A 27618-nucleotide genomic window follows, 5' to 3' on the forward strand; every position below is an offset into this window, starting at 1 on the left:
GTGTGACCTTACATAAGGCTCCTCTGGGAATGGCCAAAAAGACAGACAGACATGGGTGAATTGTCATGTGAAAAGACAGGAGAGAAAGAGTGCTATCCATCACTCCCATTCCGTATTGACAACTGTAGGTGCCTTTCTCAACTTCCACAAGTGTCACCTTCTGCAGCTGCCTTGTATCTTGACAGTTCACGTCCGGCCAAAGCTCTGCTTAGGACAGAACCAAGTCAGGCACTGGCCGGTCAGTGTGCACTGTTGGACAATAGAATGCACAGTGCCAATACTAAACGTCGCCCGTTCTTGGATCTTTGAACTTGTGGAGTGTCATGATCAGCTGTGTTTGGGTCAGACCTTGCCTAACAAAACAAGCATGTAACCCCCAAGATTACACAAAGAGTCTTTTTTAAAATTCTTGCTCCAAGGCATCCTCTCTGTAAGGGTCAAATCTGTACTCTCTTGTTTTAAAAAGAGTGGACTTAACACTATTGCTCACTTGGTTGAAACTGTGTTAGGCTTTTCTACACTCTTGATTTTAATTTCTCATAAAACATTCAGAGGAAATTTTTTCTTCCCTCTTTCAGGTCACCCTCAGTACTTTTGGGCAACAATACTTGGGATTCATTTTCTCTAACAACATCAGGTTAAGTTTCCTTTTCCACCGGCCTTTCCTTTCTTTAAAAAACTTCTATGAATATATGCTTGCAGTAAATAATGATGACATTCACTGTGGGAAATTGATACATGCACACAACACATTTCAATCCTTTTCCCCCTTCCCTACACCCCGCTTTTATTCTGCCAGCATCAGATTGACTTATCTTACAAGACCTGAAGAGTTAATTATCCTATGTTCAGATTAAAAACCATACTAATAGGATAAAAAACATAAAACCCATAAGATGATTGTACTATGTCGAAGGACACTTTGTGCTAATTACAATAGCTTTTTTCCTCTCTTAACTGTTACCTGTCTTTTATTTCATACTATATTTATATGTTAAGTTCTTCATATAGGAGAAACCATGTGATACTTATGCTTGTGTGTCTGATTTACTTCACTTAATGTTATGGTCTCAAGGTGCATCCATTTTCTACAAATGACTCAAGTTTGTCCTTTATTGCAAAGTAGTGCTCTATTGTGTATCACTACTACATTTTCTTTATGCATTCATCTGTTGATGGACATATAGGATGTTTCCAAGAGGTTCTAGATCTGGGGTGCTTCTGGAATCCCTCTCACTACTCTTCTTTGACTAGGGGCCTGCGTAGTAGTGATTGAAGAATTTCTTTCCCCAAGAGACAGAGGGTTTCAGTGAAGTACTCAGTCTTAAGCAACCCCATGGTAGAGGCAGGGGCCACCCAAGGAAAGAGACGGGAGACCCTTCACTGAGCATGCCTCTCTGGCTGTCTGCCAGCCGGTGTGCTAAGTACATTTCTTATCTCACCATATTTAATCTGTAGAACAACACTGAGAAGTAGATGATGTTTTCTTTTCAGAGTTTACTTCCCAAAGATCAAAGGAGTATCCCAATGCAGAGGCAACATGAGACCTCGGACAGGATAATTCTGCAAACTCAGTGTTTGCCATTACTCTTCCATAGCTTCAGAATCTCAATGCAGGGCCAAAGAATAAATCAAAGAATGAAGGAACATCTTGTAACAAGCTTTAGTTTGGATATTCTTAGATCCAAAGTATGCAAACTTTCCATAGCTGCAAAGGCTTCTATATTTTCTCAGTATCAGGCCCATTTGCAAATTGACTATGACCTTCGGAAGGATCCAGAGATTTCAATCTTGCTATATATACCCACTTTGATCCAGGAAAATCTGACCATTGAGAAACAACAATTAGAAAAAGAAAATTATTGTGTGTCAATAAAAATGTAAAAAGAAGGAAAGAAGGAAGGAAGTAAGGAAGGAAAGAAGGAAAGAAGTGGGGAGGGAGGGAAGAAGGAATGAAGGAAGGAAAAAAGGAAGGAAGGGGAAAGGAAGGAAGGAAAGAGAGTGGAGAACAGAGAAGAAGACAGGAGAGGAGAATAGAGCAGAGAAGAGAAGAGTAGAAGAGAGGAGAGGAGAGGAGATTGCTCAGAACCTGCTGATTATATAGTTGAAACAACTGCTACTGACCTTTTTCTCAGTTTCACAATGGGAGAAATATAACTCAATGGGCACTTCTGGAAAGGATCTGCCTACCGAGAGAAGTGCCAAATGCTATGAAGAGAACAGTCTTTAGTAAGGCAGTAAAGGTTTCAGTCCAGCATCCAGCAGCTGAGGGACCCAGCAGGTCTATTCCCTTCTCTATGTCTCATTTCTTATCCTTGAAAACTGGGAGGAAAGGAGTACACAGCCAATGGTGTGCTTTCCATCTCTGGAGATCTGGGACTCTAAGCCCCTGATGGGCAGACATAGTCACGTTCACTCTTTCTGTCTCCACTGGGAAGTGGCTATCCCTGAACAAGAGCCGGTCATCTCAGGAGACAAATATCCCATGAAAGGAAGCTGAACATGCATCACAGTCAAAGGGGACTCAGTTTCCCTCCAGAGTCTTAAAGAATCACAAAAACCAAGTCAGACAAGTTACAGATGCTTGTTTCACAATGAGTGACCATGAGTAGAACAGAGACAGAGACAGAGAGAGAGACCTTAGCAGTATGTGCCTAGATCCTGAAACTTTACAGGGTCTGAGTCACACAATCTGAATGTATTATCAGGTAGTGAAAGACATTGTTTGAGTGTGTAACACAGCCATTCAGGAGAACGTTGTGGACACTGACGAGAGATGCTCTGTGACAGTCTGCCCAAACAGATGCATGATCTCCTTATCAGACCTCTTGGCTGTAGAGTGGGTGGTAATGACCATCCATCTAAAATACTCAGAACCTGTGTTGGAAATCTGGTCTCTAGGAATGTATGACACCACTAATACCAAAGCAGCCATGCCAAGCGGAATGCCTAGGAAGCCAGCATCAGCTTTTCAGACAGTGATAGAGGCTTTGCAGTCAAAGCTATGTGCCAGACCCAGACACTCAAGAGAGATCATATATGATTTCCAGGTGTTTTCCATATACAATAGAGAAGGAACGGAGACATGTGATGTGCTTTGGACAAGTGAGCCTCCCCTTGGGCAGACTTAGAAAATCCAACAATGCTTTGTATTCAGACTGGCCAGAAACTCTCCAAAGTGGCCCTTTGTGCACTTTAATCCTTAACCTATAAACTCAGAGACTTCCCACAAGTTTTCTAAGTGACCTTGAATCAATTTCAGGGTAAGGGAGCAGCAGCCACCTTTAGTTTTTAAGAAATTTCAAGATCAGCCATTCTCCAGGTGACCACAGGATGGGAGGGGCTTTAAAGCTCAACAGATCTACATAAGCTTATTGGATGTCTCTCAGCCTGGACACACTATCAGATTTGGAAGCAAATCCTGCAAAGTCATTGAAAGAGGGAAGATTCTATGTCAATGAATCCCACAATACTTCACCCTTCTTCATTTATTGTCTCTTATTATAACTGTCTCAGAAGTCACAGTGAGGGTCTGACTTCCTCCTGTCTCTGGCAGCACTGTTTGCTATGTTTACAGAAGACTCCTAGCCACATGGGGAGGAGCTCCTTGCAGACTTGGAGGAAGTATATTTGGAATCAGTAGCATTTACTGTGGGCTCACTGGGGTCAGACGTGATGCCAGACCATTTGCACCACTTATCTTATTCGATCTCTAGGAAGTATGTTGGATTCTTGTCCCCAATTAATATATGAAGACCTTGGGACTCAGAGAAGTGAAGTCACACCTGTGGTTACCTGCTAGGATGTGACTGGATGGGTTTTCTCTGATGTGCTGCTTCCTATGAACCCTGAGGCCTTGATTTCTGTATCTTACAATCAGAGCTTGGGGTTACTTCAGTGGCAGACCACTCATCTAACAATGTTTGAGGCTCTAGGTTTGATTTCCAGTAACACACACACACACACACACACACACACACACACACACACAGAGGTAGGTGAGTATCCTACGAATAGAGGATATTGATCTGAAAAGGCAGCAGAAACAGCTTCTCTCAGTCAGATGCACAGGCAGAAATAGGAGTCCAGATTTGCAACAAGTTATATAAGTAACTGGATACCTAAAAGAACAAGCAGTGCCAAGACTGCGGCAGGGCAAGAGCCAGGGTGTCTTGGCTATCTCTGAAGGCCCCAGTACTATCTTTACAAAGCCAGAACGGGGATCCCCTAGGTGAAGACTGAGCCAGAGTACACACTGTCAAGATAAATCCTAATCCGAAGAAGTGTATGGCTCCGGCAGCCAAAGCCACATGCAGTGAAGCTAAGGACTCAAAGCTCCTGGCTAGGTTCCTTTGCAACTTTCAGCTCTCTGCTATGCTTCCTGGGTCAGGTAAGTGGTCCCACTGGAAAAAGTGAGGGTGAACTGGGCAAGCTTTCTACGGCCATAGGATGAGGCCCAAAAGAGAGTCATTGAGCTGAACTGTTAGATCCACACCTGTAAAAATTATCAGGCTTGTTACTGGTTTAAAATCTGGGAATATGATTGCCACTTTGTCTTGGGGTTATTTTCTCACTAAAACTGCTTATTCAGCATTTTCTTTCTAGTTATCTAGACGCAGTGTTTAACTGCTAGGGTGCAGACAGCCTAACATTGTGTCTGATTGTCCTCATTTGTTCAGTGCTTGTCTTTTGTGTCCTCAACAATCTTATAATCTTTTCCTGTACTGTGGTACCTCAGTTCACAAACTTGATTCTTTCCATGAGGCTGCTCACAAACCGAGCTGAACCAGAACTGAATTAAATTCAGTGATTAGGTTCAATGTCGACCTTATTGGGAAATTTGATTCATTCTTGTCCAGTGCAGTTTGTAGCCAGAATTATGGAGAGAACTGAATGCATGAACTGAGGTACCCCTGTATTTCTATGCTCATATTTTTTGTTCATTAATATTTATTAAGTAACTTTAATATTATCATGATTGTTTCACAGGAAGAGAGCACAAGCTTTGATTCCAAAGCTTTGTCAAGACTGAGGAAGTAAGAGCTGGTGGCTCAGTGACTGTGACATTCAGCCTGGCTGGATGCTGCGTAATGTGAAGCACTCGTTTTTTCCAAGACTTAGTCACCTCAGTGACAACACTAACATCCCAGAACTGCTGAAAGCTCATATGCTTGGAATGAAGAAATTCTCAACTGGCATTGGCTGATGCAGAATTTGCATATTTTACCAAAGCTTGGTGTTTGTCTTGAGAATTGGACTTACGTGGGATATTCCAGCTGCCAGTCTGAAGTGGGAGATAGTGGATGACCATTCCTCTGGTATTTTACTATCCCTTGAAAAGGATGGTATCCTTAGATGATATTTCTAGAGTCAGAGGCCGTTAGAACTTACAGTGACATTGAGGTCAATTACTGCGCTAGACAGGAAAAAAATCCAAGACCCAGGCAGGGGAAAAGACTCATCCAAAGTCTGATCAAAGTCTGTAGCACACTACGTTCCTTTTGGCTGAGAAGGACTTTCCAAATGTCACCTTTCCAGGGAGCAACAGGCCTGTGCCAGGGTGAATGTCACAGTCACTGAACAACCAGCTCTCATTTCCTCAGGCTTGATGTGCTGGCACATACAGCTGCAGTGGTTTGTTCTGTGACATACACAAATGCCAATGTATTCCTGACAAGCCTACTTTGTATATTCAATAAAGAATCACAGGAAGTGCCAGGCATATGCGGCAATGCTCTTACACTTGGCCTTTAGAGGCATCTGTATTTGAAGTTACAGTTCATTAAACAGAGCTGGAGACACCAGCATTTTCAAAACACTGTCAGCCCTTGAGGACTGTACCCTGCTCAAGGGAACTTCCTCAACAGCCAACAACATGAAGTCACGAGCCAGGGTCTCCCTTTCTCAAGGGATTTGTCAGAACTTCACAACTTCATAGGCCTACAGCACACTGCACACCATCTGAGATGAAACAACTGAGGTCAGGGATGCTATAGGGCTTGCCAAAAGATACACAGTGGGTGGGCTGCAGAATCAGTACTAAAATCTAGTTCCTGTTCCTGTGGTTAGTATTATTATTTAGGGTGGGGGTTGCGAACAAAGCAATAACTTGAACAATTAGAAAAAAAATTCTCAAAAATCCAGACTCTGTTTCTTTCCGGAATGACCTGGCAAAAGCATGTATGTGTATGTTTCAAATATCTCCCACTGACTAGATGGTTCAATTGATCTCCAATAAGGCTTTCTGGGTTCTCTCTTCCTAGATGTACTCATCTGCCAACAGACTGCGTTTTGATGGTTGCTGGAAGCTCCTGCTGTTGAGCACGTCTATTCTCAGGCCACAAGCTAAAGTGAGAAAAGGGTGAGACTGAAAGCACTGGACTATGAGCAAAGGGGAATGATCACGAGAGAATTCTTGGAAAGCCTCCTGGCTCTGGACCAATTAGCCTTGTGCTGTGGGGCAATTCATTTAGCCACTTGAGTCTGGGTTTTCTCATGTTTAAATCAGGGAGAACTTTAATACCAATGATGATGATAAAAATAATACCTATGTGATGCTCATAGAAAGTGAGGAATATGGACGTGCTCTCTCAGCTGTGTATATGGCTGCTCTTACTATCTTGGCCCTTTGCTGCAAGCACGTTGCTTTCTCTTCCCATGCCTCGACCTTGGAGGGCTCAAGGAGATGTTGGCTAGGGGAGATGTCCCCTCTTCTTTCCCTGTTTTATATAAAAATCTTAGGGGTAGGAGGCACCAGTGTCTGGGGAGGCAGCACGGGAAATAATTAGAGCCATATATCCTGCTTGGGATCAGGCTGCACAAGTTGGAAGCTGGGTTTTGCCAATTGCCAACTGTATCTCAAAGTACATCATTTGATCTCTGCATGCCTCAATCTTTTCATCTGCAAAATGGGAATTAAAGTACAGACTATCTGTGGCATTGTCATAGGGAAGAATAAATCATGGTGCACATTGAGCACCTGGTGTCAGGATACACACACGGCTTGGCCTTATTTAATACAGCTGTCACCACCGTTACTCTTGAAGTTGGTGCAGGGGTCAGCAAAGGCAGAGGACACATTAAGATGGTGGGTGTCTGGCTGGGAAGGCTGGACTGTACCAAGCCTTACTGCACTGCAGGAGTGAAAGCAAAAGGGGTGAATGTGAGCTTCCTACTCGATCTTTCCCATGTGAAGCACTGGTCTTCTTCCCTGTGCAAGCCCTCAAATGGGATGCCCTGGTTCTAGTCCTGGCTCTGTGATGCAACTTCACACAAGTCACTTAGCCTCTATACATCTCAGTTTCCTCTTCTGAAAAATAAAGTGGTAGAATAAAATGATTCTCGGGGCTCCATCTCTACCACGCTAAGATGAATTGCCCCTTCTGGGCAGGTGGCTGAAACCTATTCTGCAGCTTGGCTCCAGCCAGCAGGTCAGCAGGAACCCAGCAGGCCTGATTTGTATTTAGTTCAGGCTTGGATGGTTAAGGACTGTTACCCCTTTCCGGACAACCTCTTAGAGCGGGCACTTCGCCCACTAGGTGACTACCTTTTGTGTTAATCCACCAGCTGCCATCAACATCTGGTCACCAACGTCATAACAATAAATACCAAATGTGGCCCCACCACACCCCCACTCACAACCACTCTCCATTTCTCATGGGGACCCCGATTTGAAATCAATTCACTTCCTTTCCACCAGCCCGCTCCCTGGAATGCATCTGGAAACCAATCACCCAATTCAAGACATCTGTTTCATTCACTTACAATCAAGCTGCGGTAAAGAAGGGCCAAGTCTCCTTCAATCAATCAATTACATACACACAGCCTCAGAAGGGGGAGCTGTGTGCGTACAAATGGGGAAAATGGTGGGAGATAGGCATAAAAAGCTTAATTTTCACTTCTCTTACCTGTGGCCGTTACAATATTACAGGTGGAAAAATAAGACTGGTCCTTAATCTAAAAACAGAATGTTGAAAGTAATTAAAATCTTAAGAGATTCTGAAGTAAACTAGCCCAGGATCCTCATTTTACAGATGGGAAAACTGAGGCTCCGGCAGGTGAAGCAACTTGCCCAAAGGTGGATCTGGAGACGTTAGAGAGCTGAGACCAGAAGCCAAGCTAGACTTCCAGTATGGTACTCTCCTTGCAATTTCCAGCAAACACTCTTGCAGTGTGTGTGTGTGTGTGTGTGTGTGTGTGTGTGTGTGTGTGTACTAGCCATGGGGGTGTTTAATAAAATAAAGCAAGCTCCAGTGACTATGGTGAAAATGAGCACTTTGTACCACGGCTTAATATAACATCTACCTAAATGCAATTTATCTAACTGGGATTCCTGAAGCCAGAATGCTAGGGCAGAGTTCTGAGCTATGTGGTGTCCATGACAATCACAGGAGCCTGAGTGATGGGAGATCACAGAATATGCGAAATGGACCCTCTCCCCTTACTCCTCTTTTTCTACGTGTTGTATGTGCACGTGGGTTTACTACCTGGTAATAATCTTTTTTTTAATAGTTCTGAGGATTGAACCCAGGGACTTCACATTGAAACTACATACCCAAGCCTTTTAAAATTTTGAGATAGAGGCTCACTAAGTCACCCAGAATGGGCTTGCACTTGTGATGCTCCTGCCTCGGTCTCCTAGAGTGCTGGGATTGCAGGCATGTGCCACCATGTCCCGCTTACTATTGATGACAATCTTTAAACACTGGCAGATATCACGCTTTCCTAGCATAGACTCTGTACCAATCAGGGACTCCCAGTGCAAAGACAGACTTGCCCAAACCCAATCAGGGACTCCCAGTGCAAGATAGACTTGCCCAAACCCCACACTAGGAACAGACAGACTAGTGAGGCCATGAGGACACATAACAAAGGGGATATTTTCTGCCTGGAGATTTATAGAAGAGGCAATTTCTGGACTTCACCCTAAAGTATCGTTTGACAGATGGTGAAGGTTTAGCTAGAAAGTTTGTTGAGAATAGAAGAGGGAATAAGATTATTCAAGACAAGCAAGGAACTGATATTGTTTAATTTAGTTTAATTGTATGAATTTTGAAGTTGGACTGGGTAGAATAGTGTCATGATTAAAGATGAAAATGCTTTCAGGTTCTAGAAGACAAAACTAGGCCGAAGCCCTGACACCAGCATCGAGGCTACTGGCCTCTCACTGTAATGGATCTCACTCTTCAAAAAGCACCAGTGAACTACCTGGGCTCTGGGCACATTCAAATCGGTCCTCCTAGTCCTCACAACAGTGCTGTTCAGAGACACTTGGTGTTTACAGGTGATGAAACAGTGTCTGAGGAAATAAAACAAGATTCAGAGCTGGGATTCCCATTTGTGTCTTTTCCCCATTGCCCTGTGCCTTGCCTTCAGATAGAGTCTGGTGGACCACTAGTGTGGCTATGACAGAGGAGCTCTAAATAGGTAGTGCAGAGGTGAACTAAAGGCTTGTGGTTCCCAAACCAAGTCCTACAGCTCAGTGACCCTCAGACTCTAGTTTTAAAGATACTAAAGATACTCTCCAGTTGACTGAGGCTTCTATACCAAACTGTCAGCAGACTCATCCATACCAAGAATGTACTTCCCCACAATCCTTGGGCCAGCACAACTCTGCTCTACTGACAGAGACAGGCATTCAGGTAATGAGATGAGTAAAACAATAGACAGAACAAACTGTGAGAAAATACACTGTGAGCCCAGGTATTGAAAAAAAAAATGGAAACCATCATCCATGGCTCTACTGCAGACAGGTTGGTGTGGGCTCTGCCAAGCAGATGGCCTGGGCTGGCATCTCTATTTGGTCACTAGCCCTGGGGGAAGTGCTGGCCTCTCTAGGACTTAGTTTCTTCATCTGTAAGATAAGGATATTTGATTAGACAGCTGTGGGCCCTGACAGCTCACATTTTCTAAAAATTTCTCCATTACTAAATTATTCTAGTCATCTACCCAAATGGGCTGGCTAAATTCCTGTTAATCCAAGGTCTCTCCTGACAAAATTTTGCATCTGAGGTTGCTCTTGACAAAATATTTCATTTTAAGAGGATTTTCTCTCATTTTTTCCCTTTTTGATCAGTCCCTTCTCTGCAGTATGTTTTGGACACATGTCTTTCTAGGCTGGTTAGAAATACTCTGTATGCAATACCTCAGATGTCCCAAAGCTGTCAAAACAAAAATTCCTCAGCTCACTCATGTCTGCTGAATATGCTCTTTGAGGTTGAGGAGAGAAAAAATAAGCCTGCCCAAAGTTGTTAAAATCACAGCTTTGAATTCTGAACTGAAGTAAATCCAGCCAAGGAACTATCCTCTCCTCAGATATATCTCTTTCCTGAGACCGATTAATATGACTTCATAAATGAATGGGCAGATGGTAATGTCTCTACTCTTCACCAAGACAGAACTAAAGGGCTGGGTATCTCTAGGTTAGGAGCTGAGGAACTCAAGTCTGCTGCTATTTTGCTCCTGGACTTTTCAACAAATATTACAATTGGGGGTACATTCATTGAGAATATGACTGAGCACAATGCACTAGGCCAGTGGTGGCAAACCTAGGGCACGCATGCTGCAGCAGGCTCTTGCTAGCATTGAAAGCTGTAAAAGGTTCACCATCACTGCTCTACAGGAAGGATTATGGATGGATTATGGAAGGATTATGGATGATAAAGGAAAAATATGAATTCTCTGAACTCTACAAAAGTTTGCAGTTTATGAATGATTATGAAAGACCACAGAGAACTAAGACATGACATCAGAGGTACAAAGCGCCATGGAGAGATATATAAATTCCTCCATGAGAACATGGGAATAAAATGAGGTCCATAACCTCCCAGGCTGCTCTAATTTAGCAGATATAATGTGATCATTAGCTGCTGCATGTGAATGCTTGTTGTGTAGTATCTACAAAGAAGCTCCACTAAATCTGAAAGGCATATCATATCTTTGCTGAAAGTAAGCAAATCTTTCTAGTATATAGTGAAGGACCTGAGACCAGAGAGAGACTGCTTCCTCAGGACTGATTGGAGTATTTGGGGGAACTTCACACACATACAACAGAATCATACAACAAATATTAAAGAGACCCTTGCAGACGGATGCTTGAGCTCGTCTTAGACCTATGATAAAAGTAAAACAGGTTATGATGTCTAGAATAGGCAGAGGCAGTGTATTAGACTGTAGGTACTCATTGGATGAATGAAGGTAGTATAGATGGGTAGACAGATATATAAACTGACTGAGTGACAAAGTGACATCTAACATCTCCACTTTCCATTTGGGTAAATTAGACTCTTAGATGAGTGCTTTATCAGTTTACCTAGTTTATACTTCAACCGTAAAGGAGATGAACTGTAAACTAGGAAAGTAATTCAGCTGAAATAAACAAAAGGAAGGCCTCAGGTTTACAAAGATGGGCCATAACCAAGAGGACTCTTGTAGAATTTGGATGATTAGGAAATATTCCCTTGTACAATTTAGAATCATCTCAGAGTTCAAGAGAGATTGATACCAGCTGAGTGTTATCACTGTCAAAATTTTCCATTAACAAATTCCAAGGAGTAAGAAAGACCAGGGTAACCCAGGGTACTCAGATAAAGCTCTGTGGTGTGGGCAGGGACTCAGCTGGACTTTGCCAGACAGAGCTGGCAGGCTTTAGCAAGACAGATTAGGACAGGAAACATACACCTAGTGGGGACAAGGTGGAATAAAGAGGTGGGAGATATGACAGAAGGAAGAAAGAATATAAAACATAGAAAAGGTATAGTGGCACTTCTGGAACTCATCACTAGTTCATTCTGAGAGTGCAAGGAGTGCCAGACAAATAGTTTTGGGAGTAAAGGGTTGCAGGTCAGAGGTAATCAACAGTCACAAGTTCTAGCTCATGCAAACAGCTAGTACTAGAACAAAATTTTCACATCAAAATGTGTCAAGTACCAAATCTGGCAAGTTTCAAAGCCATTGAGTGTCAAGAGATTCAGCAGGCTGAGCAGAGACTCTTACGGTCTTGCTCCACTTCATCTCACCCAGCTTCAACATTGTTAATGGATGATTTTTTTCACCCAGAAAATTCTTTATTTTCTTGGCTTTTGCGGCTATACCGTCCTCTGATTCTCCTTTCTCTGTATCTATGGTTCATACTCCTTTACTTTTGTTTAATTCCTCTTAAATGCAAACATTTGGGATGGTCGTTAGGTCTTCACCCTCTGATCACCAGCTTCACCCTCACACTGGATGCTGAGGATTGCCCGCCCACTTCTCTCCTCAAAGCCAAGACCTGGATTCCAGCGTTCTACTGGCATCTTTACCTGGATATCCTGAAGGCATTTCAAATATGTTGTTTAGTGTGGATCTCACCACCTTTCCTCCCTCCTTCTACATGTTCTTGGTCATGACGTCTCCTGGACAAATGCTTTTCCTCATCTCTATTTCAGTTAATGGCATCTACATATTATTCAAGTTGGACTGTCTTGCATAGGCATTCGTGTCACGTTCTGTCTGCATCCAGGATCTCTTCCAGATTCTCCTCCTGCCCTTCCTTTTCCAACTTATGTTTCCTATGTTGGCCCATGTACATAACCAGAAACAGCTGGTTCTTCAACCTCATCCCTACTGCGTCTTACCAGACCTCCAAACCCTGTGTCACAGACTTTGACTTATTCCTGCATAGGCTTTTGTACATGCATCCTTTCTGCCCAGAATGCATGTGGAGATACAATTTCTTTATATTAAATGGCTTTATATATCTTCATTTTAAAGGTATATGATCAGGAGGAGTATTATGAACATGTCACCTTTAAGCTAATGGCATTTTATTGGATTTCTATGGACTGAGTTCATTCATTCCCAGCAGGTCAGTGGCCCTCAAGATAACAGATGGTCCCTTCCCCTGGGTCTTGTATGACTGCCAGCATTGCTGTTCCCTTTGAGACTAATCCTTTTTTAGTGAATGCATCCAGAGGCATTTTGCATACCAAGTTGTAGGTAAAAATACAGATGTGTGAACTAGAAAAGAACTTGATTCCTCAGCTCAGTGGAGCAGGGCTGGGAAGAGAACACAAAGGGAACTGGCCTGATATGGGTAACGGAGTTGGTAAGGAAGCTTTCAGCCCTGACAAGGGTCTACAAGGCAGCTGAGAGCTGCTCTTCCCTGGCACCAGGCTTCTGAGGGCTGGAATGGCTGATCAGGGCCAGCCACACTGAATATGTAATTTCACAAATGTGATCAAACTAACTTCCTGCCTGAGCTATGAAGGAAAATCCATAGGGGGCCAGAATGCCTTTTGTTTCCCATTTTTGACTGTGTAATGTTGACTTTTTAAAAAGAGGGATATTTAATTTATCCAGTCTTTTTAACCAAAGAAATTGTTACAGTAACAGAATGTGTGGTAATGGAGGCAGCAGGAGGGAAAGTAATTAAAAAGTCTTCATTTCCTTCCTCAAAGCACCACCCCCTACACTGGATGGGTCCCCATGGACGATAAAATAGACAAAATTTTAATAAAACTTTTATTCAAAGCCCAACAATAGCTTTGTTATGCTGGATAGTAGGAAGAATATCTTCTTTTCTAGGGTCCTGTGTTCTTTCTGGATATTGCAGGGACTGAAAGAATGAAGGTTTGTATTAGTTTCTTAGGACTGTCCTAAGAAAGGACCACAAATGAACACATTTATTTTCCATAGTTCTGGAGGCCCTAAGTTTGAGATCAAGATTTTGGCAAGGCCACATTACCTCTGAAGTGTGGGAGACAATCTGTTGTATGCCTTTCTTTCACTTCTACTGTTCCAAGCAACCTGGGTGTCCCTCACTCCGATGGCCACATGATATTTGCCCTACGTATGTCTGTGTCTTTCTCTTCTTAAACATATGGGATAAGGGCATTAATCCAGAAGGGCCTTAATCCAGAAGGGCCTCATTTTAACTTGATTGCATGTTCAAAGATTCTACTTCCAAATAAGGTCTCATTCACAGTTACATGGGGGCATTAGGACTTTAACATACCTTTTGGGAGACACAGTTCAATGCAACAGGGACAACAGTCTGAGGTGGAGAAAGAGGGATGGGAGAGTAACAAGAACACCTATGATGCAAGAGCCCTGCCCTCATATTTAGGAAGAAGTGAATTACCTAGCCTGCCCTGGATGGCTTCAACTCAGGGATGCTGAGCCTTTGTCCAACAGTCACCCAAGGTCTTAAATATCATGCTTATCATGAAGTCCAAATACCAGGTTACCCAGGAAGTGTGAATGTTCTCCAGGGAGAGGGGGTTCATCTTTGAAATAACTTTGTGATGTGATAGAAAAAGCACCCATCTTGGAGTCAGAAAACCTGGATTCACTCTTTTCTAAATGCTCATTTTCTATGTAGCTTGAGATTACATTGATAAACTGCTTTGACCCTCACTTGACATTTCTGTAAACATGGGCTATAAGGTAACTTCCACCCACTGTAATTATATAAAACAACTTAAATGTGAAAAATGCATGTGAAAGGTTTTCCTAAGTATCACAGTTTTAAAAAAAAGAAGAAGAAAATTCCCTTTTTCTGGTTCATCTGGGGGCAGAATCTTTTGGTCATTCTGTTTTAAATGTTCATTGGCTTTTCTTTATACCCAGAGTGGGCAAATTTGAATTAACATTGAGAAGGATACCATCTGTCTCTGTATCTCTAGAACTCAAGGTGATCAAAATCCCTTTTCACAATACCCAGTGGCCTCAATCTCTCTGCAGCTGGTGCTTACCTGATGGAACAGCTTTTATCTGGGTAAGTACTTAGAGCCTAATCCTTTAGCCAAGACCATAAATAAGTCTACAGGCATCAGCGTTAATAAAAGGAAAAACAAAAATGTCCTTCTTTAGATGTCTTCCCCTTTTCAAAGCCTTGGAGGAGAAACATGTAGCTTTCTGCTCACTGATGATGAAATTAGCCAGCTCTCATCATCCGAGACAGAAGCAAGAAAGAGCTGGGATCAGATACTGAATGCCACTGAAGAGAGTATATTTTACACAACATAAAAGGCCCCAACATAAATTAGAAGAAATATGGGGAGCTTTCAAAAAGGCGGGTCAAACTTCTTCCTCAAGCAGATAATTACAGGCTGGGGGTGAGTAAATCGTATTAGCCTCTCACCATTTCATCTCTTCTTATAAAACACTGGCAGGAAGAAAGGCACACTCAATTCAGAACAGACAGCTTGTCTGAGAGAGGACTGGCCCGCCACCTCCCATCATGACACCTGTGGTTGGAGTGGTGATGCCTACTCTCACTCTTCCCGCCTTCTGCCATCAGCACACAGGTAGACAGCCAGCCACACATGATGTTCCACTATGGACTTGCTGAGATTTGGCATCTTCTGTCTGAAGGACTATCCCTTTGGGCAGCAATTTTCAGTCAAATCTCTCTACCTATGTTTGAGGTCTTAAAATTAATGAAGTTGTTAACATTTCCTAAAATGGCTTTCCTGGCAGGTGAAAGGTACGGATTTATCACTCAGAAATCTGCTGGCCTCTTGGTTCATGACCATGTAGACTCAGTCCCTACAAATATCCTTAAGGGGATGAGAGTCTTGGCCTTAATTCTGCCTTCAACTTGCTCAGCAATGGGTCTCAGGGTGAATCCTTAATGTCTAGGCTTGCAGGTCAGCCCAGAGAGGCTACTTTTAATGGCAATAGGCCTTGCCGAATGCAGAAGTATTTCTCTGGCCAATAGACCCTGAGAGGTCAGGGCCAAGCTTTAGTCCTCTTTATGTTTGCATGGGCTCTCACATCAGGCATGGGGCCAGGCACGTAGGTGGTAGTGGTGGTGATGGTGAAGGATGATTGCAGGATCTTCCTAAGTCTCAGCTGAATTAAATGTGTCAGGAAAATGAAAAAGATCTGAAATTATCACTGTACTCCGTCAAGGAGCCCCCAATCAAGAAAACTCTTCCCTCCTTCATTAATTAGCATCAATAATGGCGCTGACTTTGTTGCCCTTGTCCTGCATTCTACGATACTGTCCCGATAGCTTGGGTCATCTCTATTAAGAAAAAAAAAATCATAAAGTTCTAGTCCACCAACACAGTTTGAATCATAAAAGACTATTCTTTTGCACCAACGTGGCATAGCACTCGGCTCTCAGTTTACAGATAGGGGAAGTGAAGCTCAAGAGAGGAAGTGGGTTTATGAAGGCCAAACAGTGGGTAGGTATGGGCTTAATAAGTTCCCATGGTTTTCTACCTTCAACCTGCAGTCTCTTCTCAAGATGCTCTACAGGGCCTACGTGTGTTACCCTCTGTGATATGCGGGAGGTAGACCGGCCTGCTTGGGAAAATCCACAATGTATAAATGTTTTCCTGTAGGGATACTGAATGACTTTGAGGGAAAACCAAAAGTGTTATCTGAAGACCTGTAGCATTACAAATCTGGTTACAAAGCATTAAGAATACAAAGACCAGATTTCAGTTATTTATAGATGCTTGCCCTTATCATAAGATAACAGTCAGTGTCTGGTTTAAACAAAATAAAGGAGTAATTCTTATCTGGAATCTCCTGAGAACCACTGATCTTTCTCTCTCTCTCTCTCTCTCTCTCTCTCTCTCTCTCTCTCTCTCTCTGGGGATGCTTAGGAATAGCTAGAAATATCCGAGTACAAAATATAATCCCAAACTGCCTTAGGGCTTTTGATGCATTTATTTTTTCAAGTTTGTAATGAAAGGTAACCAAGACTAACTGTTTTATAGATGAGGGACAGCAGGCTTCAGACTGGAGCTTTTCTACAGAAAGTGGAACATCTTTGTTAGGTGTATTTTAAAGGCTCAGGCCCAAGGAACTTAGTAGTAGGAATAGGTAAATATGCCCAGAAGGGGCTCCAGAGCTCAGTGGTGTGTGAGTTTATAAATTCTTAATTGAATATAGCCTGATGAGAAAAGTCCACCTCTGGAGGCTTCCTATATTTATTCACCATATATAAGTCTCCAGGAATATCTTCTATGTGATAAGGTGGGATTTAAATATAGCACAGTATCTGCCCTCTTGGGGTTCGCTCTGGAAGAGTTCAAGAGCAAGAAAAATGTTCAGTGTTTCCCTGTCAATGCATCACTAGCTCTGCTCCAAACCTGCGCTTTCTACTGCAGAGACCCATCTACTAAGAGCGATTAGGTTGAACACTAAGAATGACGAATTCTTTACCATGCACATATGGTTTCCTAAGGGCTCCTAAGACAAGAGTTAGCAGGTTGAGTACATGGTCCCCTCAGAGAAAAGGTGAATCTAAGAGAAGTCATCTGACTTTTTAGCTAGAGAACCCATTCTGCATGATCTTATTAAGCTAGGTTTCTAATCTGTGAAAGTGCAAATGACAGGAGATTAGGACAAAGCTGTCTGGGGAAGTAGGCATGACCTGTTAATTACAAAATCCCAGAACACATGCCCAGAACAGTTCCCAAAGTCCTGCATGTGGACTTCTCATGAGAACTTGAGCAGGTTTTCAATAGGAGGCCTAGACCAGACGCCAGCCTGAGGAGTGGGATCCCAGCACCGCCTCTCAGGACTTGCATGTAGAAGTTCTTGCAGATTCTCTCAGGATGTGAGTGGCATAAAAGGACACAGATGCTGAGAAGAGCTCACTGTTGTGGCTTTCCTCTCTCTCTGTCCTTCACCCTGTGTCCTCCAGCATGTACTTTTATCTTGCTTTCTCCTCTTTCACTGGGCCCAAGCTGCTCTGCAGAGCCAGGTTCTCCCTCACTCTTCACTTTTACCCATTCAAATAACTTTGTCACCCCTTTTAGCTTGTTTCATTCAGTTCTTTATTTGAAATGAGAAGAAACTAGAATCCAACTCCAGAAGGACACCCAAGTACCACAAAACCCGGTAACATTTGCTGAGCTCCTTTTAGAAAGACTACCTGATAACGTTCCTTGGTGAGCCAGCCAGGAGGAGACTAGGGAAGGCCCCACTGGAGCACATTTTTTTCCCTCTCTAAAATGTCTCAAAGGTTTAAAGCTTTTCTTTTTTTCCTTCTTTCCCTCACTCTCTCCCCTAGGCTAGGAATTCAGGGGGCTCTTCTCATAGTGTACAGAGAACTGTTCACTGCTTTGTGGGCTGTGGGGAATGGGGGAGGGGAATGAGATGAGTTTTGTTTTTCTTCCAGCCACAGTAGCTGTTTTTCTTTATTTCTTTCCCCTTTCTTTCTTGTGATAGGCTTTGTCATCCGCATGTTTTTCTGCTACTCTTTTCTTTGGAAATTAACCTGGTCTCTGCTTACCCTAGTTAAGTAAATGGCTTTTTTTTTCTCTCAATTTGTGTTTGGTGTCTTGCTAGGATAGGGCGCCCCACCTTGAGTGTTTCTTGCTCAATTCGTGTGATGCTGCGATTAGGTGAGATGCTAAGATTGAGGGTGCCCCACCCAGGGTGTGGATGGCACCAATAAATAGACTTAGATCCTGCATGGAACCATGCAGCTAGACTTGGGTTTATGTCTACTGCCATCTTTTTCTTTCACCTTTCTTTTGGTCCTGCCTGATCTGATGAGCTAAGCCTCTGAATCCGGAGAAAAAGAGGAAGGAAACTCTTCTCTTTTTAAATCACTTTAACTGGCACAGTGGCTCTTCCCTGCACGGAAGAGAAAAATGTGCCCATTTTAAAAGGAAATGCCTGAGGCTTCTGTGGGGCAGGGCAGCAGCCAAGAGGGCCTGTTCAAGCCAGGTTCAGTTGATTCTCACTTTCTGCCTGGCTTATGTCGCACCTAGGGCTATAGCTTCCAGGTTTGATTTTTTTCCTTGTTTTAAGTGCAGGTAATTTAAAACCTATGACCCAAGCAGAACAAATGATGACCTAAGCAGAACAAATAGTGTTTAAAATTTAATTAAACTCTTTCAAATAACTTTTTAATTCATTAAATTAAAGGTACACACTGTGAGTGTACGAAAGCAGAGCCATCCTCATTCTCAGCCTTTTTACTACTGGAGTAAATGTAAGAGAAAATTTTCCCACTGGCTCCATTCTGGTTAAATAGAATCATCAAGGGACTCAAAATACCAGCTAAGCCATCAAAGGGCTCAAAATACAGGTAGAACCATGAACGGGTTTGAAATAAAAGTTGCTGGGGGAACTTTGCTTGGGGAAGTTCTACCCTTACTTCATGGGAGTTATAGGACTAGGTAAGGCCAACAAATGGCCTGGCCCTTTTCTCCCTAGTGAGGTAATGGTTCCGGATATGAAGACAAAAGCCCTCCAAGGAGGCTTTCGGAAATGATGCCGGCATCACTCTAAGGTTCAGTCAGAGACGTCTGTCTAGTCTGTTAGTGTCTCACAAAGGATGCTTTGTCTCCTCCTTCTGCATGGGATTCCATCTTAAGGAATCAAGACCTAGTTGTTTTCTCCTCTCTTTTTTTTTTTTTTTTTTTTTTTCCGGTACCGGGAACCGAACTCACGACCTTGCGCTTGCCAGGCAGGCGCTTTTGCCGCTGAGCTAAATCCCCAGCCCTGTTTTCTCCTCTCTATAGGCCTCAATTCAAGCCAACCAGAAACCTCTTGGACCTCGCCACTAGGAGGGTTTCACTGACTTTGCCACTAGATCATATTCTTGATGAGTGGAAAAGGTTTGATCTTGACAATCCAAAACAGAAACAACTTCTCTACTGTGGCAACATGGTTTGGGTTCAGGACAAACTGGGAGGTGGCAAGAGGTGAGTATAGGATGGTACTCTAAACTATTAGATTATTCTCTAGTTATAGCATTTCTAATTAAAAATTAATTAAAACACTAAAACATACAAGGTGGAGTGAAATGTCTTATGTATAGGCTTTTGTGACTCTTTAACGTGGGGAAACACTCAAAAACTAAGAGGAAGGCCCTGTCCTAGAACACCCACTTATCTCTCAGGGGATCTGGGTCTCTCTGATCTGTTTGATGATACTGAGAGGTCGCTTCTACCTCCTCCTTATAGTCTCCGGGCCAGTAAATCAGGCCCCTTTCTCAGATACAGATGTACAAGTGGCTAGGAACTATGCAAACGGACAATGTTCTTTAAAAGGGAAAGAAACCAGCCTGCAAAGGCCATTTCCCCTTCAACAGAACCAGACTGTAATACTAGTGGGGGAGTAAGAATGATGCCCGATGTGCTACCTGCTCTTACCAGGAGATTAAGAGGTTGGTTGAGTTTTTCATAAATTTAATAATACAGATCCATCCTCTAGGGAGGGAGAAGCACTAAAGGGACATCATTTCATCTGTCAGTCAGCCCCAAATATTCAGCATAAGCTACAAAAACTTTCCCTCCCTTATATTGTATTCAGGCTACCTGTCCCAGGGTGGGTGTAGCACTGACACCCATAATCCCAGCATTGGGTTATGAGTTAATCACAAAGTCTAGAAGCCCACCCCATGACTTCATAAGGCTTTGAGAGGACATCGAGACAAGGGAGGGGAAGAGGCTGGCTTCTCTTGTTGCTTTGCTGTCTTCCACCCCTGTGTCATGCCACCCTGCTTTGGACTAAAGTCCAAAGTCCAGCTGACTATGGACTAAAACCTCCACAAACTATGAGCTAAATAAACTTTTCCTTCCTTAGCTTTGTCAACCCTCTCAAGCAAGTTGCAGTCATACACCATAAAGGGCACCAAAGAGATGTCTGAATTCAACTTGGGAAATCAAAAGGCTGATAGGAAAGCAAAAACGGCTGCCTTAAAGCCCCTTAAGATGCTAGCCTTATTCCCAATTCCTGAAAAAACATTAAAACCAGTTTATACTCCCCAAGAAATGGCCTCAGGACAAAGGGGAATTAAAAAAAGACTTAGGTGGTATTTATAAAACAAACTAGTCCTTCCCCAAAGGATGCAGTGGAAGGCTATAAAAACATTTCATGACTCTTTCCATATGGGAAGAGATGCTACATTGGAAATAGTCATTTGAGTTTTCACAGCCTAGGACCAGTGGCAACCACCCAACAAGTCTGCAAAGCTCTCTGTGCCTATGACAACCCCAAAAAGCCCAAACCACTCTTTTATTATACAGAAGAGAGGGACACACCCCGGGGTAGACTGGCAATTAGACTCTACACATATGCCACCATGTGAAGGAATTAAACAAACATTGGTACTGATTGACACCTTTATAGGCTAGATCAAAGCCCTTCCTATCCATTCAGAAAAGGCAACAGAGGTAGTCAGGGTGATTCTTAAGGAAATCATCCCTAAATTAGGTCTACCCCAGCCTCTCCAGAGTGACAATGGACCTCATTTTACCTGTCAAATAACTGAGGGAGTGGCAGAGACTTTAGGAATAAAGTATCACCTCTATTCTATGTGGCAGCTTCAATCTTCTGGACAGGTAGAGGTAGCCAACCCAGACCCTAAAGTGAGCTCTAGTAGAACTTTGCCAAGAGACACCTGAGTCTTGCTCCAGTTGCTGCCAATAGCACTCATGAGGGTTCATAATATGCCGAAAACTGGGTTATGTCTGAGCCCATTTGAGATATTATATGGGAGGTCATTGCTATCTTCTGATATGACAGTAGACCCAGAGACCATGAGACTTTTACAATATCTCATTAATCTAGGCCAAGTACGACAGGCTATCCAAATGTATGGTAAGAGAGTCCTACGGTGAACTGTCCCTCCTGGAGACCAAAAGCTTGTAAAAAGGTGGAGAGAGGGGACACTCACTGACCAATTAAAGCCAAAAGGGAAAGGTCCCTTCTCAGTGATTCTTGCCACACCCACTGCAGTGAAGGTGGCCATGATAAATAATTAGATTTATCTTTCTAGAATAAAGTCAGTCCCACCTGATCTATCTGATGAACAAGATCACCCAAAAGGAGAAAGATACTCCTGTGAGCCTCTGGAATATCTGAGATTTCTCTTCAAAAAGCAAGCCTGTTGTGCAGCTACAGGAAGTGTAGAAATCTGACCTGGTCCTATTAGTGAAGTGTCTTTCTCCTGTTAAAGAGGCAGTTCGGCTGGCAACTCAGCAGCATAGTGCCTGTCTGGTAAGCATGAGGTCATGAGTTCAATTCCCGGTACCAAAAAAATAAAAAATAATAAAGAGGAAGCCTAATGGTCACTGAGTTTTTCACATTGTTTTGTGACAGGTTTTACTTCCTTCAGCCCAGTCAGTGAGCCACAGCACCCCAAATTCATTGAAGAGTACATAATCACCAGTAGGTAAGATCTGCAGCATCTTCTAGCTCAAAGAAGCTATAGAAGACAGAAACCTCTATTCCTTCAGCACCTAATAAAGACTTAGGGGACATGTGTCTCTCAGGGGAAAATGAGACAGGAAATTAGAGCATGGCAAAGCTGGGGAAGTACCCATGACTTTTAGAAAGGGGCTACCCAGTAACAGATTTGTATTTCTGAGGCTGTTGCAGGATCAAATGAGTTGAAATATTATCAAACAACATGCTTAGACAACTTTGAGGTGCTACTCAAATGTAAGGGAATCCTTGGAGGGGGCCTGGAACACCTGTGGCCCTCATAATGACAGTGCCTTCTTAAGAAGTAAAGGTCTTTAGAAATGCTATGAGTTAGGATTTTATATCCAGACAGCTACAATCAAAATGCAAATAAGCATTGCATCTAATAATTAGTAATGGAATTCCAGTATGATCATGCACAATACAGGCTGGAGAGATGGGATTTAGCAACAACAAAGCCTTTGGCTTCCTTTAGTGTATAGAACACAACTGGAATGGTCTAGTGGGGTTGGGTACCACTGGGAGACAGAGGACGCAGAAAGATTTCTTTCCATATGAGGGTCTGAAAGATCCCTGTGGAGCCATGAGTCACAAACTGAAGCTCCTGGCTTCCTTAATTATGAGTTAGTGATGGTGCATCACAAATAACTACCAAAAATATACTTACCATACCGGCTGCGATGAGACAGGAAAGGGAAGGAATCTTTCATTATCCAGGTCAGATTCCACAAAAAATAATCAGGAGGAGTAGGCATGTTTGTTGGTAGCTCCAAGGTGCTATGACCTGGACATAAAAAAAAGAGAAAGAATACTGATCTATGTGCTTAGAATGGGTCTTGTAGCTGTCATGCAATATCAGTCATAAAAATAGTTCTTGAGGGACTTTCATGACATTCACTGGAAAGATGAGGAAAAAAGTGCTGATATTTGAGAATTAGCTCTGTTTAACAGGTAGATATGTAGCAAAATTGAGCAAGAGGAAGAGAGAGGGAGGGAACTGGAGTTTCTTCTGCACCTTCCACAGTTCAGGAACAGTGCTGGGCTCTTTACTCATTCACCTAATGCCCACTGATAGTCACAGTGATTCTCTAAGATGGGAATTGCCATCTCACTTTACAACTGCAAGAACTGAGACTCACAGGGTCAGTGATAGGGTTCAAACTGAGCCCAGGGCTGCCTAGTACCAAAAGGCTATGTTCTACTATGAGTGGGTTTAGTTGTCATTCCAGTAGTAGCCACTTAGAATCACTTTGTGAACAAGAGGAAGAACATAAAGAAAAAAAGGTAGCAAAAGTAGCAGAAATATTTTCCCACTGTACTGGCCTCTAGCTTCTTCTGCATACCCTGCAATACCAGCAATGCAGTGTCGTATTCTCAGCCTCCAGATTCTTTTTAGCATCAACTCCACCTATGTACTTTAGGAAAAGCTCTGCCTGGGTTCCCATGGTAGCCTTTCATTTCCAGACCACTCCACTATTTCTATAAATGCTGCACTTTGGTAAAGCTGACCACAGGACCATGTGTCCCTGTAATTGGAAGAGGATGAGAATTCTTAAAAGGAAAAAACTCTGCCTTCCATTGATCTGAATTGGAAATGCTGACTCCTGGGTACCTAGAAAAGAGTTTTTTTGACATCCAACCTATAGAGATAAGAACTGAATTAGGCAGATCCAGATACACCTTCTTGCAATGTTTTTACAAAATGACTCAGAGGAAATGCACTGAAAAGGCTCAAGAGTTACACTGGGAGCTGCAGAGAGAAGCTATCTCATTTCATTCTCACATCAGCTCTTTCCATAGGTGGACAATGGGGCTCAAAGAAATGAACCCAAGGTTGTGTAAGTTTTCTTGGGGAGGGCTAAGTGTATTAGACTTTAAAAAATGATTAATAGTATTATGCATATATGCAGCAGGCATTCTGCTAAGTACTTTAAATATAGTATTTCCTTTACTTCTTGTAAGAAACACTATTACTGTCCTCATTTTGCAGCTGAGGAAACTAGGGCTTAATCAGATGAGATAATTTGATTGAGGCCAGACAACCAGGAAAGGGGGATCAAACAGAGAATCAACAGACCAGATCAGCTGATAGAAAAGCCCATGCTCCCTCCACCACCCAACGTGGACCTCTACAAACTAGTGCAAGATGGTCCATGTTTCTCTAGAACACCTGCCAGCCCCCACCATGGGCAATGGTTAAGGTTGACAACCACACCTCTACAATGATTCTCATGTAAATAAAAGCTGGCATGTCTAGGTCTGAGTCACCAGTTTAGCTCAAATTTCAAGTAATATTGAAGCAACAGGAAGACTAAGCTTGAGCTATATTTCCCTGTTTGCAACTGATGTAATTGTTCTTAACCATTAGATCTGGAAATAGTAGTTCCTTCTTCCTGGATGTCAAGAATCAAGTCAATGGGGCTAGGCTTCAGGAAGTACTAATGACTCTGAGTGGGCACAGAATGGAAGATGATTTTTACATGAATGAGGGCTAGGTAATATATTCAGAGGAAAAAAATCTGAAGACATTTAAAACAGACCTGTATGTAAGAGTTAGTCATAAACTGACAAAGACAGACAGATATAACTGTGGATCAACCCTACAGACATATTTTTTTATTTGTTTTTTTGGTACCAGGAATCAAACTCAGGACTTTGCACTTGCCAGGCAGGTGCTTATGCCACTGAGCTATATCCCTGGCCCTACAGACATATCTTAAAGCAATTTATGGTCCATCAAAATGCCAGCAAATTGTTGGGCATCCCTGGAGTTAAATATAGGCTCAGAAAGCAGGAAGTTTTATGCTGCGTTGGCACAAAATCCCAGAATTCTGGGATCAAAGAGGCCTCAATCTAGTCCCCAGGGAGGGTAGAGAGATTACAAAGCTGGGTGAGGCTGGGGGAACTAATGGAAAGGTCAACCAAAAAAATGGACTTCCCTACCTAAAAAGTTAAAGACCAGGAAAAACACAGCCTAAATGATGAAGTTGTTTGCCAAAACTGGACACAATTGTGACAAAATGGGTGCTAGGCAAAGTTCATTGGCACACAACTATCTTGAGTAGAGTGAATCTTGGGCCCTGTTGAGCCCTTGAATAGATGAAAGGTAAGGGGTCAGGGATAAGATCAAGGGTTTGCTGGTACCCAAGTGAGGCATACTAGTGATGGCTTAAAGGAACATACCTGGGCTGAAGGCATTAGTCACTGGCTACTGGCAAGACTTTGATTGTCATTCTGGCGATTTTATGAGTCTCCAGTATATGTTTTTTGGCCCCTTTGTCAAGGATCAGAGAGCTGAATTGCCTGGAGTTGTTTATATATCCTTTGTTCCAGTGATAGTGAACCTTTTAGAGACCAAATGCCCAGACTTCCACCCAAAGGTACTTATTTATTGCAAAGTGCCAAGACAGCAACTACACTTGAATACTGAGATTTTAGTTTCATAAAAGGAACTGATATCTTATGCTTGGCTTGAAACAACTTGGTTCTTGTGCTGACAGAGAGGGCTCTGTGTGCCCTCTAGGGCACACATGCCATAGATTTACCACTGCTATTCTGTTCCACTGATCCACATGTCTGCTTTGGTGCCAGTACCATGCTGTTTTTAATCACCGCAGGTTTGTAATATAATTTGAAATCTAGGCAGAGGACTAACATCTAGAATGTATAGAAAGCAATCAAAAAACGGGCAACTGAAATGGACACTTCTCAGAAGAAGAGATACAAATCAGCCATAAATATTTGGAAAAATGTTCAACATTCTAGTCATTAGAGAAATGCCAATTAAAACAACACTGAGATTCCATCTTACTCCAGTAAGAATGGTTATCATCAAGAAATCATATAATAACAAATTCTGGAGAGGCTAATGGAGAAAAGGAGCCCTTCTATATTGTTGTAGATGTAATCTAGTGCAGCACTATAGAAATCAGTATGGATAGTTCTAAAATAACTAAATATAGAAATTCCATTTGACCCAGATATTCTCCTTCTGGATGCCTTTCCCAAAGAGTTACAGATATCATATTACAGGGATGCATACACACCCATGTTTATAGCACCACAGTTCATAACAGCTAAACCTTGGAAGTGGCCTATATGTCCATCAATAGATAAATGGATAAAGAAATTGTGGTATAGGTGTACAATGGAATATTTCTCTGCCATAAAGAAGGATAAACTTGAGTCATTTGCTGGAAAATGGATGTGCCTTGAGACCATTATGTTAAGATAAATCAGATATACAAGCTGAAATACTGCATGGTTTCTCTTACCCAAGAAGCCCAAAATACGAGCTAACAAGCAAAATAAAAGACAGATAACAGGAAACAGAGAGATACATCTTTTACAAAGGGGGAGGAGACCAAGAAATGGAGAAAGGACAAAGAGGGGTGGACAAGGGGGTGAAAATAGAATTAAGATGTGTTATGTAACGTGTGCCAATGCTCCGCAAGGGATGTAATCATTTTGTACTGATGACTGATAAAAAATAAAAATGTTACAAGTACAATAAAGTCAAGATTGTCCCCACTATTCCAAGACAAGGTCACCGGTGGTCCCAGACTGCAAATACAGCAAGCGAGTCTCTTTTCTGATTGTACCAATCATCTTAGCAACATCTGACCCCTCAGGCCCCATGCTACTTCTTGGATGCCTCATGTGTTGGTTTCTGCGCGGCCTTTGGCTGCCTCCTTCTTCGTGGGTAGGTCTTCTTCCCTCATATTTACCAGAAACTCGTTTTCCAGACTGGGCAAAAGGAAAATCTCCACTTTCCGGTAGTGCTTGCCTAGGAAATTTCATGGCTGAATATTGTATTTCTTCACAGTGGTTCTGGCAAGTTGATGCTGATCAATGACCATAAAGTTCAGGTGAACCGGACACCAGACCTTTACTGCACCTAACTGAAGACCCTTTGCTAACAAGTGAAGGAAACGGCTTGTTCTAATCAGGTCTGCACAGATCTATGCATTCATTCTGCTCTGAATTAGCGGGACTACCATGTAACTCTTCGTAAGGTTTTAAAACTTTGACTTCTCCCTCAGTGAAATTTTCCTTGCCTGACATGTAAATAAGCTCAACGTTTTTTCTTTTAGATAACTGCGCAGGATCTTTGCTTTATTATTGAACAAGTATTAAGTTTGAAAAATTGGGCTTTTTCTCCTTCTAAACTCACTCCCAAAATGACCTCATCTAGTTTCATAGCTTTAAATACCATCTATATACTAGCACTACTAAGTTTATATCTACAGGCTGAATCTCTCCCCTGAACAGCAGAATATAGATCTAACTGCCAGCTCAAAAATCCCTGTTTTATTGCCTGAGGAGCATCTCAGACATAACATGGCAAAGCCAAACACGTGAATACCCTTCACATAAACCACACTTCAGAAATCAATCCCAATACTCTCCTGGTTACTTGGGCCAAAACTCAAGGAGTCCTTGCCTTCTTTTTCT

General features: G+C 42.5%; 1 protein-coding gene across 1 annotated transcript in view; it reads right to left on the minus strand.

Moving 5' to 3' along the window:
* The window catches only part of Alk (anaplastic lymphoma receptor tyrosine kinase), a 701863-nt gene that overhangs the window by 475841 nt on the left and 198404 nt on the right, over nucleotides 1-27618 (minus strand). The window contains exon 2 of the mRNA XM_005400546.2: nucleotides 22832-22948. Within this exon, the coding sequence (XP_005400603.1) occupies nucleotides 22832-22948 (117 nt within the window). The remainder of the gene's footprint in view (nucleotides 1-22831; nucleotides 22949-27618) is intronic.

The sequence above is a fragment of the Chinchilla lanigera genome, unplaced genomic scaffold (genome assembly GCF_000276665.1).
Source record: "Chinchilla lanigera isolate Chin_1 unplaced genomic scaffold, ChiLan1.0 scaffold00068, whole genome shotgun sequence".
NCBI lineage: Eukaryota > Metazoa > Chordata > Mammalia > Rodentia > Chinchillidae > Chinchilla > Chinchilla lanigera.